Source organism: Cetorhinus maximus, chromosome 12 (assembly GCF_964194155.1).
Source record: "Cetorhinus maximus chromosome 12, sCetMax3.hap1.1, whole genome shotgun sequence".
Classification (NCBI taxonomy): Eukaryota; Metazoa; Chordata; class Chondrichthyes; order Lamniformes; family Cetorhinidae; genus Cetorhinus; species Cetorhinus maximus.
In genome coordinates, this window is record NC_135890.1 from 71,553,111 (window position 1) to 71,569,347 (window position 16,237).

General features: G+C 46.4%; 1 protein-coding gene across 1 annotated transcript in view; it reads right to left on the reverse strand.

Moving 5' to 3' along the window:
- LOC144687989 (radial spoke head 14 homolog) overlaps positions 1-16,237 on the reverse strand; it is a 55,041-nt gene that overhangs the window by 14,065 nt on the left and 24,739 nt on the right. Inside the window, exon 3 of the mRNA XM_078554648.1 lies at positions 6,395-6,531. Coding sequence (XP_078410774.1) covers positions 6,395-6,531 — 137 coding nt within the window. The remainder of the gene's footprint in view (positions 1-6,394; positions 6,532-16,237) is intronic.

Genomic DNA, 16,237 nt, shown 5'->3' on the forward strand with positions numbered 1-16,237 from the left:
ATTCAAACTCTGTGACCTAAGGAAATTCATTCACCCAGCCATGATGCTGCAGAACTTTCAGGGCATGGAGGGCACATTGATGGGCTCCCAGAAGAACAAAATATTTTACCGGAGTAATTAGATTTCAACAAGTGAGGTCTGTCAGCCACTGATCCCAATCCAGAAAGTTGTAGGAGGGCAATAATTTAATTACAGGGAGTTGGAGTATGGGGCTCCTATGCTTCAATATATCATTCAGTAAGAGAGGGGTATATGGTAGGAGGTATTCCTCTCTGTTCTCTTCTTTTCACAGAAGCATAGAATCATAGAATTCTTACAGCACAGAAGGAGGCCATTCTTCCCACTGGTCTGTGCTGGCTCTCCATAGGAGCAACTTATCTAGTGCCATTCCCCCACCTTCTCCCTGTAGCCCTGCACATTCATTCTTTTCAGATAATAATCCAATTCCTTTTTGAATGCCTTGATTAAACTTGTCTCCACCACACTCAGGCAGTGCATTCCAGATCCAAACTTGCTGCATGGAAAAGTTTTCCCTCATGTTGCCATTGTTCCTTTTGACAGTTACCTTAAACCTGTACCCTCTTGTTCTCGATCCATCAACAAATGGGAACAGGTTTCCCCTTTCTACTCTTTTGATCACGCTAATGGCAGCTATGAACAAAAGGAGAAATAACTTGTTCCTATGCCTCAGGCTGGGTGCAATCTGGGGTGACTAAACCTCTAATCAGTAAGGGGCATGTGAGGAGATCAGCAATCAAGCAGGAGTGAGAAGGGGAATGAGTGAGTAACAAATTAGGTTCATGTGGGAATTTGGTGCATGGGGGAAAGAGGTGTAATATACACGGGAATTATTCTAAATTAATAAAGTGAGTAATTAAATTAAGTTAACCAAATAACATAAGTAACTGGCTGATCAGGTGTTATGTTGCAGCTGTGGAACGTGGGTATTTTGGACGCTAAGGCGATCCATGACAAACATGTCTGAAGAAAGTGCAAGCAGCTTGAGGAATTCTGGTTCAGGGTTATTGATCTGGAAGCTGAACTGCAGACACTGCACAACATAAGGGAGGGGGAGAAATACCTGAACACTTTTTTCCAGAAGACTCTTTTTAGAATTGGGTCGTTCGTTTTGGTCAGCAATGAGGGACAGGAGGATGTGACCATGAGTGAGGCAGATGATAGGACTGTGCAGACAGTAGTGGAGGAGCCTCAGGCTTTGCAATTGTCAAACAGGTTTGAGGTGCTCACAACCTGTGTGGGTGAAAGCAAGGTCTGCAAGGTGGATGAGCAGGCTGGCCATAGCACCATGGTACAGGAAGCTGATTAAGCTGGGGGAGCAAACAAGAATGTAGTGGTAGTAGGGGATAGTATGTAGTGGTAGTAGGGGACAGAATAGAGAGGGGGAATGACAGTGTTCTCTGCAGCAAAGAGCGAGAGTCTAAAAGGCTGTGTGGCCTGCCCAGTGCCAGGGCTCAGGACATCTGCACAGGGCTGGAGAGAAACTTACAGTGGGAGGGGGAGGATCCAGTTGTCGTGGTCCATGTAGGTACCAATGACACAGGCAGGGCATGGAAAGAGATTCTGCATAGTCAGTATGAGAAGCTAGGTACCAAATTAAGAAGCAGAACGCTTTTGGGATAGTTTTTTTTAGAGAAGCACGTTCTGGAACAAACCAGAGAGCAGGTTATATTAGACTTGGTATTGTGTAATGTGGCAGGGTTAATTAATGACCTCAGAGTAAAAGCACCCCTTGGTAGCAGTGATCACAATATGATTGAATTTTACATCCGGTTTGAAAGGAGAAGAGTGGGTCTAAGACTAGTATTTTAAACTTAAATAAAGGCAACTATATGGGTATGAAAGCTGAGTTAGCTGAAGTGAACTGGGATACTAAGCTAGGGATAGGTCAATAGAGAAGCAGTGGCAGACATTCAAGGGGATATTTCAGAATACTCAGAATAAGCATATTCCACCTATAAAGAAAAATTCTAACGAGAGGACCCATCATCTGTGGTTAACTAAAGAAGTTAAGGAAAGCATCAAACTTAAGGAAAAAGCATACAACTCCACAAAGATGAGTGGCAGGTCAGATGACTGGTCAGAATATAAAGAACAGCAGAGAATGACAAAAGGCTAATAAGGAGAAAGAAATTAGAGCATGAGAGGAAGCTAGCTAGAAATGCAAAAATGGATATCAACAGTTTCTACAGGTAGTTAAAAAGGAAAAGAGCAAGTAAAGTGAGTGTTGGTCCTCTAGAGAGTGACAATGGGGAGTTAATAGTAGAGAATAAAGAGGAGGCAGTGGCATGGAGGTATTGTCACTGGACTGGTAATCCAGATATCCAGGGTAATACTCTGGGGACCTGGGTTCGAGTCCAACCATGGCAGGTAGTGGAATTTGAATGCAATAAAAATCTGGAATTGATGACCATTGCCAATTCAAGCAACAGTCATCCTTATCCAACAGTCATGGAGTCATACCTTACAGATTATGTCCCAGGCACCACCATCAACATCTCAACATCCCTGAGTATGTCCTGTCCCACAGCAGGACAGACCGAGCAGAGGTGGCGGCACAGTGGAATACAGTTGCCCTGGGAGTCCTCAACATCAACTCCATCAGGCCCAACATGGGTAAGGAAACTTCCTGCTGATTACCACATGCCACCTCCTCAGCTGATGAATCAGTGCTCCTCCATGTTGAACATCACTCGGTAGGAAGCACTGAGGGTGGCAAGTGTTCAGATGTACTCTGGGTGTGGGTCTTCAATGTCTATCACCAAGAGTGGCTCAATAGCACCACCACAGGCCGAGTCCTAAAGGACATAACTGCAAGACTGGGTCTGGGGCAGGTGGTGAAGGAACCAAAAAGAGGGAAAAACATACTTGACCTCATCATCACCAGCCTGCCTGCCGCAGATGCATCTGTCCATGACAGTATTGGTCGGAGTGACCACCTCACAGTCCTTGTGGAGACGAAGTCCCGTCTCCACATTGAGGATCCCCTGTATCGTGTTGTGTGGCACTACCACAGTGCTAAATGGGATAGGTTTCAAACAGATCGAGCAACTCAAGACTGGGCATCCATGAGGGGTAGTGGGCCATCGGCAACAGCAGAATTGTACTCAACCACAAGCTGTAGCCTCATAGCCCAGCATATCCCCCACTCTACCATTACCACCAAGCCAGGGGGTCAACCCTGGTTCAATAAAGAGTGCAGGAGGGCATGCCAGGAGCAGCACCAGGCTTACCTAAGAGGTATCAACCTGGTGAAGCTACAACACAGGACCACCTGTGTGCCAAACAGCATAAGAAGCAAGCAATAGACAGAGTTAATTCCACAACCAAAGGATCAGATCTAAGCTCTGCAGTCCTGCCACATCCAGTCGTGAATGGTGGTGGATAATTAAACAACTCACTGGAGGAGGAGGCTCCACAAATATCCTCATCCTCAATGATGAAGGATGAAGCATTTGCAGCAATCTTCAGCCAGAAGTGGCAAGTGGATGATCCATCTCGGCCTTCTCTGGAGGTCCCCAGCATCACAGTTGCCAGTCTTCAGACAATTAGATTCACTCCACATGATATCAAGAAAAAGCTGAAGGCACTGGATACTGCAAAGGTTATGGGATCTGCCAATATTCCGGCAATAGTGCTGAAGACTTGTGCTCCAGAACTTGCTGCACCCCCAGCCAAGCTGTTCCAGTACAGCTACAACACTGGCATCTACTTGGCAATGTGGTAAATTGCCCAGGTATGTCCTGTACACAAAAAGCAGGACAAATCCAACACGGCCAATTACCGCCCCATCAGTCAACTCTCGATCAACAGTAAAGTGATGAAAGGGGTCATCAACAATGCTATCAAGCGGCATTTACTCAGCGATAACCTGCTCATTGGTGCTCAGTTTCAGTTCTGCCAGGGTCACTCAGCTTCTGACCTAATTACAGCCTTGGTTCAAACGTGGACAAAAGAGCTGAACTCCCAAGGTGAGGTGAGAGTGACTGCCCTTGACATCAAGGCAGCATTTGACCAAGTGTGGCATCAAGGAGCCCTAGCAAAACTGGAGTCAATGGGAATCGAGGGGAAAACTCTCCGTTGGTTAGTATCATACATAACACAAAGGAAGATGGTTGTGATTGTTGGAGGGCAATCATCTCAGTCCCAGGACATCAATGCAGGAGTTCCTCAGGGTAGTGTCCTAGGCTCAACCATCTTTAGCTGCTTCATCAATGACCTTCCTTCCATTATAAGGTCAGAAGTGGGGATGTTCACTGATGATTGCACAATGTTCAGCACCATTCTTGACTCCACAGATACTGAAGCAGTCCATGTCCAAATGCAACAAAACGTGGACAATATCCAGGCTTGGGCTGACATGTTGCAAGTAACATTCACGTCACACAAGTGCCAGACAATGACCATCTCCAACGGAGAGAACCCAGCCATCACCCTTTGACATCCAATGGTATTGCCATCACTGAATCCCCCACTATCAACATCCTGGGGGTTACCATTGACCAGAAACTGAACTGGACTAGCCATATAAATACTGTGGCTACAAGAGCAGGCCAGAGGCTAGGAGTTGTGCGACGAGTAATTCACCTCCTGACTCCACCACCTACAACGCACAAGTCAGGAGTGTGATGGAATATTCCCCACTTGCCTGGATGAGTACAGCTCCAATAACACTCAAGAAGCTTGACACCGTTCAGGACAAAGCAGTCCACCTGATCGGCACCCCTTTCACAAACATTCACTCCCTCCACCACTGACGCACAGTAGCAGCAGTGTGTACCATCTACAAGATGCACTGCAGAAACTCACCAAGGCTCCTTAGGCAGCACCTTCCAAACCCATGACCGTTACCATCTAGAAGGATAAGGGCAGCAGATAAATGGGAACACCACCTCCTGGAAGTTCCCCTCCAAGCCACACACCATCCTAACTTGGAAATATATCGCCGTTCCATCACTGTTGCTGGGCCAAAGTCCTGGAACTCCCTCCCTAACAGCACTGTGGGTGTACCAACACCACATGGACTGCAGCGTTCACCACCACCTTCTCAAGGGCAACTAGGGATGGGCAATAAATGTTGGCCCAGCCAGCAACGTCCACATCCCGTGAATGAATAAAAAAAGAGCAGTTGAGGCTTGGCCATTGAATATATTCAAGTTTGAGTTAGACAGATTTCTGATCTACTAGGGAGTCAAGGATTATAGGAGGCTGGCAGGAAATCAGAGTTATGGCCACAATCAGATCAGCCATAATCTTATTGAATGGCAGAGCAGGCTTGATGGGCCGAATGGGCCTATTTCTTACAATCTCTCGTGCCCGATTATATCCAGCCCAGGAGTCCCACTGCAGACCAGTAAGTTTGATATTTTTCCCAGTGCACTGTGCAATCTGCTTTGATTGACAAAGTGGACATCAATTTTTCCTGGATATTTTAGGTGCTAAGGAACCTGAAAGGTGGTCAGGGTGGAGTCTTTACAACAGTTTAACCCATGTTTAGACATCTTGGTAAAGGAGTTGAAGCTTGTGCTAGGAACAACCACCCGAAGGATCATTTTGGAGTTGGTTGCCACTTAAATTGCCCGTTAGAGCCCAAGAAGAAGGCTGCATGGAATTGTGCTGATCAAGTGCCCTCTCTAAACACTGACCAGCTGACTGGGAGCAAACTATTACATCCTTGCTGCCTGTGGTTTGAAGAGGACTTTTGAAACACATCGGAGACTTTCTGGGGACTTTGTCAAGATTTCACCAACAACCTAGTAACGTCATTCTGGAAATTCCTTGAGAGTTCATTAAGTACTGTGTTGCTATAGCTATTGGACATCTTATAGGAGACACCAGGAGAAAGGGGGTGCTTGATTGCGCATCTCTTTGTCCCCTTGGTCGGTACGAGAAATTGGAGGAGGACATAAGGCCAGGTAGAGCGGACCAGCTGCTGCAGAGGGGAGGGACAGGAGGAGTTACGAGACCCCTGTCCCCCCAGCCCCTGTGTACATGTCATTTCTCCTTGAGACCTCCTCCACCATGACCTCCAGTGCTACGTCCGAAAAACCCGTGCACCCTCTTCCTCGGTCCCTGATGAAACCTGATATTGGGTGTCAGCCAGCACACTCGGCACATTCAGTGGAAGGGGTTGTGTGGAGCTCAGTTACACTGCACCACAAAAATTGTATTTAATCAGTGCTTGAGTGGTAACCCTGCGGGTGTCTGTTAGCACCTCCAGGTGAATTCAAACTATAGTCGTCAGCAATGAGGCCCAAAACTGTGTGTTAAAACCAGACTTTCAAACAGGCATATCTTGTTATTACAGCGCCCATTCAGCACCTGTTCACTACAATAACCTCCAGAGTCTCTTCTATATTGCTTGTCAGTCACTCACCTTGTGTGGTGATGGTGGCAAACATCAGCGCTCCTGCTGCTGCAGCCCTGACCTCAGACTCTGAGTCACTGAGCAGCTCCACCAGGATTGGGATCACCTCCTCATCGCAAACTTTATTTTTTCCTTCCAAGGGCACACTGAATGAAAAAGAAAATGCAAAATGTAGCCAACAAAATCCACTTGTTACTCTATATTAGACCAGAATCTTACACAGAATTAGATAGGGAGAGTAATTTGCTAACTTCCTAAAACGTGCATGGGGATTGCGGTATATGATTAATCTGCGCCCATTCATTGCGATGAAGGCAGCATGTTAAATTTGCCACTTTAAATGATTTCTGCATGCAACCAGCACTACCTGCGATGCTTATTGGCTTCACACAGTAGCAGGGGACCCAATAACCTTAGTTTCTAGTATTTAAAGGCAGCCTGTACTATTAAAGGGGAGGTGCTGCGTGGCTAAATAGCTATTGGGAGTCCTTTGTGAGCTGAATCTGTGCCGTCAAAGATTGAAGAATGGTAGAACATGATAGAGAGTGTACACCAAGGTTTTCTGTTAAAGCACTGGAGGCCTTGGGTGAAAGAGGTGGAACAGAAGAGCGATGTCCTGTATCCACATGGGGTAGGAGGCCCTCCAGGTACATGCTGAGGAGAGTGTGTTGCTCCTCGAACATGGATGTAGTGCATCACTTAGGCCGTGGCAACTGGCAAGGCTAAAGCAATCGATGATGAGTATATCTGCAGAGTTAATTCTCCCTTACTTCTCCCTCATCCCTCAGCCTCTTCTGAGAGAGAAGCTGAGTGAGGGTGGTGTAAGCAGGTGCCTCTTACTTTATCATCTCCTCTCACCAAAACCAAACCTTTTTCCCTTTTTCATTTTACATACCAATAACATTTCACAGTACAGAAGAAGGCCCTTTGCCCCATGGTGCCTGCCCAGAGTGTGTAGGAAAATGAAGAGACTGAAAATAAAGAAACACCAGCTACAAAATTTGACTCCTTGCTGCCTGCTCTCTCTTGGCACTATGAGCCTGCAGCGCACATGCAGAATTCTGACATGAGCCACACTGGATGCCATTTTGGTGAGAGTATTAGTGTGGGGGCAGGGAGTGATCATCAGAGGACTGCAGAATAGAACTGTGACATTAATCAAGGCGTAATGCTAACTTGAGCGCTGACATTTTGGAGTTGCAAGCTCCAGTTAATGCCTCTTAAACACACAGATGCACATGTACTGAGCAGCAGGAAGGTCTCCACATTACAGCTATTTAAAGGGATCATCAATTCCTTACAGCTTAGCTGCTGATTAGTTTCTGCTGCCTCCTGGTGCAATTGTTGTAATGTTTGGTAGTTTCTGGGCTTCTTCAAAGTTACTAAAACATGCTGAAGGACTTTGTTCAGAAACCAAGGATTCAGCACAATCCACTTCCCCCACTTCCCAAAAATGGATGCAGTGATATTCATTCCTCTTGGGCTACCACCACAGGGAAAATAGGCAGAGGCGGCATAGAGGAGAACAAGCTGTTGGAAGAGGGAGGAAGAGGAGAAGAACGGCTCTCTGCAGGAGGCCACATGTAACCAGGATGTTCAGAGAGCAATTCTTCTACCTGAACTTCAGTGAGGAACATAGTGTGAGAAGTCTGTGCTTCACTAAGAATGTCCTCATCGAAAACTGCCACCGGCTGCAGCCACACCTGTAGCCTCAGAGCAGGGTGAGGGCAGAAGTGGCTGTGAAGGTATTGTGGCCATGAACCTTATCTGTCTGGCTGCTTCCAGGATGGGGACAGGCAATATTTCTACCATCTCCCTGTTTGCCATCCCCTGTTGCATAAAGAGTGGTCACTGGGTCTCTATTTCACAAGAAAGCTGAATGTGTTTCATCCCATTTGGCAGAGTGAAGCAGGGCAGAGTGAGTACACAAAATCATGAAGATTGCAGGCTTCCCTTTGGTGCAGGCATGTCACTTTCTGGCAGCACATATCGATTCGGAACTGGACTGCAACTGGAAGGGATTCCACTCCCACAACATCCAGCTGATGTGTGGCCATACACAGCACACATTGGAACGCAACATAACATTGCAAGTCAATGCCCAATATCTTGGCAGCAGTCATCATACCTTCATTCTGCAACAGTGTGCTGTGGCATCTACATCTCAGCCATCATGACAAAGCAGAGGATGGCTACCAGACGACCAGGGCTATTTGCTGATTGCATGGCTCATGCGTCAGCTCCATAAGCCATGCACACATGTACAACATGCATACAATGATAGCCATGTTGCCACAAGAAATATGATAGAGCAGACCATTGGCACACTAAGAAAACACTTCTGCTGCCTGGATCACTCAGGAGGAACCCTGATTAATTTCTCGGTAGAGCGAATGTTGGTCTGTTGAATGCTGCACATCATTGAGATGACAGTCCACCTACACAGTGTCCAGCTAAGGAGCAGGAGGAGGAAGAGGAAGCAGAGAGATGACAAGGAGAAGGAGGGGACAAGGCATCCAACACAACCCCTTTCTGGCCGGGTTGTCCATGAACCACTCATCTGGCTGCGATACCAGTGAAAGCAACTCCAATCCCCCATTCACAAACTGCAGTCCCAGCAGCTTATTTTCCTTTTGTCTGTGACCATCATAATGTCCACTTGGTCACAATGTAAAAATCAAAATCAACCCAAAATAAACATTCCAAACCAAATTTATACATAATCAAACCATGTCACATTGCATAATATAGTTAACAAATCATCCTTGTGCATTCCCTTAGTGCCTGTCCTCTGTGTGCCTTTCTTTACATCCTTATGTCTACATGCATATGTCAATGGCTGCAGTGTGGATGGTAGAAGGCTGTTGATTTTCACTGGGGGAGACAGCAGATGGTCTTGCAGGACAGTCTTGAACAAATCTGGCTCTAGAAGTCCCAGTTTCGGACTGCAGCACGTCAACGTGAGTGACAGAGGTCTAGGTTGACAGAATGACAAGCAGTAGCAAGGGCACTGATGGATTGGCAGGGGTAGAGGCTGTGGGTTTGGAAGGTGCTGTTGAAGGAGCCTTGGTGAGTTGCTGCAGTGCATCTTGTAGATGGTGCACACTGTGCATCAGTGGTGGAAAGAGTGAATTTTTAAGGTGGTGGATGGAAAGCCAATCAAGCGGGCTGCTTTGTCCTGGATAGCAGCCATATATTACACATGTTGTCAGTATCTGAGCTGGTGGCTGAAATCAAGTGATGGGTTTCTTCTTCATCACTGTCTTCCTGCTTTACCACTTCTTGCTCTTCTATCACTGCCTGGCCAGGATGCAGTTTTTGGGTAACTGCAAAGGGAAGGCTAGGCTTATGATGAGGGGAAAGTGGGGCGCCAAGAATGAAAAAACAGTAAAAACTGGGAAATAAGAGTACTGGTCCAAACTGTTTTTTCCTTCTGTGGGTGGGTTGTCTGGAACGCATTCCCCACCCTGTGGATAGATCACATCTCTACCTCTCCACAAAGGCATCCAGTGCATTGTCAGTGAAATTAGAGCATGCTCTCTCCCTGTTGCACCATATTTCATTCTCCTCCCTGTTCAGACTCTCTTCCTGCACAATCCCAGCACCTGCTCCAGTCAGGATGCACCTCCCCTTTAAGAGATGCAGGCTGCCTTTAGGTGGTGCTGCCCTCACAGAAAGTTGGGCCACCTGCTGAGGTGTGCAGTCACTCAACAGCATGTTTAGCACTGGCTGCATGCAGCAATCATACAAATTAGCAGGCAGCACTAAATTGGCAGCCAGCACACTGTAGAACCCAGCATGGTGTAGCTTCTGATGGCCAATGTCTCCATTGCAGCATAAGCAGCAAGCACCAAAGGAATGAATGCTGCAGTGGAAGCTCAGATTGAAGTCATACAAGCTCGGACTGCCGCCATCATTGCTGTGGATGCCAGTGTCCAAAGGGGCTTCCAAAAGGCACCAGAGCAATCCTTTAATATGCTCTCTGACAAATTATTTGGAATGCTGAGGCACTGCTCTTGGAGAGCCATTGGCTTCTGGAGTACAAATCTGATGCCCTCTCACAGGGTGATAACCTTCACGCTCTCATCCCTACCACTCCTCCAGTGTGCCCTTGTTGTTGGTGTCAGCCAGCCAGCCCTGTCTGCTGCAGCCCAGGCTGAGATGATGCAGGGGCCGAGTAGGCCCAGAGCTGCCCGGATACACCCTCCCAGCCTGCATGCTGTCTCATCAATCACAGGTCAGCAGTCTTCCACCAACCGTGGTGCAGTCACAGGGGAAGCAGCTCATAGAAGCACTGGGAGAGGAAAAAGCACATAGGAGATAGGAAGCAAAGGAATGCAAGGGAAAATGTTTGTTTTTGTATGTATGATGTTATGGCTTAATTTATAAATTTAGATGGGAGTGTGAATTTTCTGTTTTTTTTTTATTTTTGTGTTGCCAGGAAGATTTGATAGAGTGATAGAGGAAAGGTAAGGAGTTGGAACACCTGGGAATTGGGGAGGTGTGGTTGAGTTTACCATTATCACTCATTAATTATTTCATCATTTAGAGCCTGGGCAGATAGGGGCTATATATGTTGTCCTTTCCCCTCCTGGCCCTCCACTTCCAGTTGCATTTCCTCCTCCACTTTCTCCTCCTCCTCCTCTTGCTCCTCAGCTTCTTGCCTGATAGGTACTAATAAGTGCTGTTCCCTCATGGTGACCAGGTTGTGTAGCGTGCGGCATACTACCACCAATCTTGATATGAGCTCAGCTGAGTGGTGAAACCTGCAGAAGTACTGCTTGAGGATGCTGATGGTCTGTTTTATAATGTTCCTTGCCTACTCTGCACCTGTGCATGGATTTCAGGCGTCATGAGCCATATCATGAGTGAATGATCCCTGCCATCCAGTAGCTGTGACTGTTGCAGAATGAAGGAATCATAACTACTGCGGAAACAAAATACTGCAGATGCTGGAGTTTATGATGCTTGAGTTCTAATGAAAGGTACTGGACCTAAAAGGTTAACTCTGTTTCTCTCTCCACAGGTGCTGCCTGACCTGCTGAGTATTTTCAGCATTTTCTGTCTTTTTAAAAATTTTATGAATCATGCCCGCTGCCAGGTTAACAGACATTCACTGGTATAATGCGCTGCCTGTGGTCTCACACCAACTGCACTTTGAGGGAGTGGAATCCCTTTCAGTTCAGAAAAATGGCTGAGTTCACATGAGGCGCATGCAGAGCAATGTACACGCAATCAATGGCACCCTGAACCATAAGGTAGCCTGCAATCTGAACAAAACATTCATGCTCACTCCCAACTGCTTCTCTCTGGCAAGAGTCATAGAACCATTTACAGAAAAGAAGGAGGCCATTTGGCCCATCAAATCAATGTTGGCTTCCTGCAGAGTAAGCTAGCCAGTCCCATTCCCCTGCTCCATCCCTGAAGTCCTGCAGGTTTCTTTCCATCAAGTTCCCATCCAATTTCCTTCTGATATCATTGATCATCTCTGCTTCTACTACCCTCGTGGACAGCGAGTTCCACATCATTATCACTCGCTGTGTGAAGAAGTTCTTCCTCACATCCCCCATTGCATCTCTTGCCTAAAAATTTAAATCTATATCCCCTAGTTTTTGTACCATCAGCTAATGGGAACAGTTTACACCTTCACAACACCCTGTGGAGGATTCCCTCGGCGATCCACCAACCATCGATGAGCTTAAGCAGGCCATCCAACAGATGAAAACCAACAAAGCTTGTGGGCCAGATGGTATATCCACAGAGGTCTACCCTACTGGCAGCTATCAGCTCACGTCACAACTCTATCAGTGCATATCCGCCTCTGGGATGAAGAGGACATCCCCCGGGATCTCAAGAATGCGACCATCATTATTATCCACAAGGGGGACAGATCTGATTGTGAAAACTACAGCGGGATTTCCCTCCTGTTCATTGTGGGTAGGATCCTGGCCGCATCCTCCTGAACCGCCCTCGTCTGGTCACTGAGGAGATCCTCCCGGAAACCCAGTGTGGCTCTGACCATCCCGGGTACTGTGGACATGGTCTTTGTGGCTGGACAGATCCAGGAAAAATGTCGGGACCCAAATCAAGAATTGTTCCTCGCCTTCATCAACCTGACCAAGGCGTTTGATTCTTTAAATCATGAAGCTCTATGGATTGTTCTCCAAGGCTTTGGTTGTCCGTTGAAGTTTGTCACCATCCTGAGACTCCTGCAGGACAACATGACACCCATCATCCTGAGTGGAGGATCTGAAACTGACATCTTTCACATCCGGACCGGGGTCAAACAAGGTTATGTAATTGCCTGCACCTTGTTCATCATTTACCTGACTGGCATTGTCCACCATTCAGTATCGTCTGGATGGGAAGCTCTTCAACTTTGGTCGCTTCTGGGCAAAAACAAAACTCACCACCATGGACACCCTATACCTTCAGTTTGCGGATGATTGCTGCATGTTGGCTCACTCTGTACAGGACATGCAAAGGATGCTTGACCTCTTCAACACCTCGTATAAGAGGCTTGCCCTGTCCTTAAACATTGCCAAGATGAAGGTCCTTTACCAACCTTCCCTGGGCAGTTGAGCAACTCCTGTGCCAACATCCATGTAGAGGGGTGGCTCTGGAGTATTTTTAGCATTCCCCTTATCCCAGCAGCCACCTCTCCCAAGGGGCTACCATCGATGAGGAAGTCCAGCACTGAGTCAACTGTGCCAGCGCTGACTTCTTCAAGCTGTGCCAACATGTCTTTGACAACAGGAAACTTTGGAAGTCAACAAAGGTTCTGGGTTATAAGGCTGTTGTTTTTGACCACCCACCTCTACTGCAGTGAAACATGGACTGTCTATCGATGCCACATTAAGATCCTTGAGAGCTTCCGCCAGCAATGCTTGCGTTAAATCCTGGGGATCAAATGGGAGGACCGCTGGGCTAAGGCAAGCGTCTTCCATGAAGCTGCGTCTACCAGCATTGAAGCCCTGCTCCTCTGTAACCAATTCCAATGGATGGGCCAGTGCGCCCGGATGCCCGAAAGTCACCTCCCTTGGCAGGATCTCTTCTCACTGCTCTCCATTAGCCAACGCTCAAAGGGCAGCCAAAGGAAAAGGTATAAGGATACGCTCAAGATCACCCTAAAGCACAGGGGCATTAACACCGCTGACTTGGAGGAGAATGCTGCCTATCCCTCGGCATGGCACTACCTGATCGATCAAGGCGCAAGCCACTTCGAGGCTCAGCAACTCGACAGTGAGGCGGAACGCAGTGGCAGAGGAAGAAGGAAGCCAACCCGGGGCTGCAATTTCAATTCCCCTGCACAACAACGTGCCCCCCACTGCAGAAGAACATGTGGATCCAGAATTGAGCTCCTCAGTCATCTGAAGTCTCACCAAGCCTGACGGACGTCATCCTCGATTCCGGGGGACCGCCGCCAACAGCGACCATCAGCTAATGGGAACAATTTTTTCTTGTCTATGTTATCCAAACCTGTCATAATCTTGTACACCTCTATCAAATCTCCCTTCAACTTCTTTTGCTCCAAGGAGAGCAATCCCAGCTTCTCCATTCTAACTTTGTAACTAAAATTCCCCATCCCTGGGACCATTCTTGTAAATCTTCTTTGTACCCTCTCAAGCATCCTCAACCTCTCGGGCTTTTTGGGTAGGTTTTCTTTTTATACAATGCACTTTTGCCTGTGGGAATAAGACAAAGCTATCTTTCTTTCTATAGAAAGCCTCTGTGATCTTGTTTTTTAAAACATTCTTTCATGGGGGGTGTGTGTCATTGGCAAGGCTAGCATTTGTTGCCCATCCCTAATTGCCCTTGAACTGGCTTGCTAGTGGCCATTTGGGGGCAGTTAAGAGTCAACCACATTACTGTGGGTCTGGAGTCACATGTAGGCCAGACCAGCTAAGATGGTAGATTTCCTTCCCTAAAGGCCACTACTGAACCAGATGGGTTTTTAATAAGAATCAATGGTAGTTTCACGGTTACCATTATTGAGACTAGCTTTATACTCTAGATTCATTACTTGAATTCGAAATCCACAAGCTACCATGGTGGGATTTAAACCCATGCTCCCAGAGCATTAGCCTGGGCCTTTGGATTACTAACCCAATGACATTACCACTATGCCATCATCGCCCCTACACAATATGCAGCAGTGTACTGCAAACTGTGAAATGTGTCTTGTATCTCCAGCAGCAGCCTGGAAGGAGGCAAATGCATCAAGGTTAAGAGTCAAGGTCACCTTGACAGCCACAGGCAATGATGTCCTTGTCCTGCATTGAGGTTGGAGTTGTGGCTGGAGCAGTTGACAAAGTTCAGGCCTCCTTGGGGTGTTGGCTATCACTGAAGCTGAGGCAACGAAATTGCTCCCAAAAGACCCTCTGCCGACATTGTCTACTGTTGAGAACCCTTAACTTCCCCCCTCTACTCCCTCTTCCTGCAACATGCCCTGCTCTGAGTGACCTTTCTTCGTTCTTTCAGTCATACTTAATTCCAAGAGGAATCCCTATCAGACCACCCATGTCTGGAAACAGCTTGTTTCTGTGCCAGCCTTTAAACTACCAAATAAAGTACTTCAGCACTGGCCAGAACACTCCCTGTAGACCATTCAAACTTTAAATAAGTGTTGGAAAGCTCCAAAAATACATAGAATTGCAGCAGCAGCCAGAAAAAAAATTCCTGTAAATAATCTGTAAGTAGTCGATGATCCCTTTAAACATCACTGGTGGGCGCAGTTGTCTTCATATTGTTTAACATTACGTTCAGCTGTGCAAGGTTAAGAGAAGCTGTAGGTTGGAGAGCAGTGTTTAAAGATGTTAGTGTTGGCATTACACACTGATTAACACCATAATCCACCTGCTCTGCATGTTGCCAGTGGTCATTATGAGTGCACACACAAACCCTTTTGCCAAAATGGCATCTGGTGAAATTACTGTTGGAAGTGTGCATGTGCACATCTCAGGCACAGCTTTTGACCATCAGAAGGCTGATTAGCACCAATAAAGCAATCCCTACGGAACACAATTTCTCCCCTTCAGAATTTACAGCCCAATTCAGCCCAAATAGACTCCGCAGGTTTTTATGATGCGCACGAAGCTCTCCCCTTCCTATTTCATCTAACCTTATCAGCCTATCTACTGTTCCTTTTTTCATCATGCTTATCTAACTTCCCTTTCAATATGTCTAGTTGCCTCAGCTACTCCATTTGGTAGCAAATTGCACATTTTAATCACTCTCTGGTATCTTTCTCCTGAATTCTCCATTGGAATGATTATGACTATCTGATCTTTAAAGCTCCTCGTTTTGATCTCCCCCAAAAGTGAAGAATCTTCATATTTAATAGAATTTTAAAATCAATTTCTGTATGATTAATTTAATTTAATATTCTAAATCCATCAAGGTTAAAAGTGTTCAGTCCTAATTAATTTAATATAAAACACATTGATACCGAGGGATTAATTTTCTCTGGTAACACACAGGTTAATGTGTTCAGCTAAAATTCATTTCTACACCACTTCAATGCAGTGAGGATTAATTTTCAATGCATTAAGAACATACTTTCAAAGGATATTAAACCCCTCAGCATATATCTGACTGGTTCTATGCTGAGCATCATGATTGCTAGATGAATAGATTTGTAGCCTATTTTTTTAACCTTTTTTAAAATTTAAATGCATTTAACTTTAAATGACTAGACTAGCATTTATTGCCATAGCTAATTGCCTGTGAGAAGGTGGTAGTGAGCTGCCTTCTTGAACCGTTGCAGTCCAAGTGGTGTAGGTCACCCACAGTGCTGTTAGGGAGGGGTTTCCAGGATTTTGACCCAGTGACAGTGAAGGAACGGCAATATAT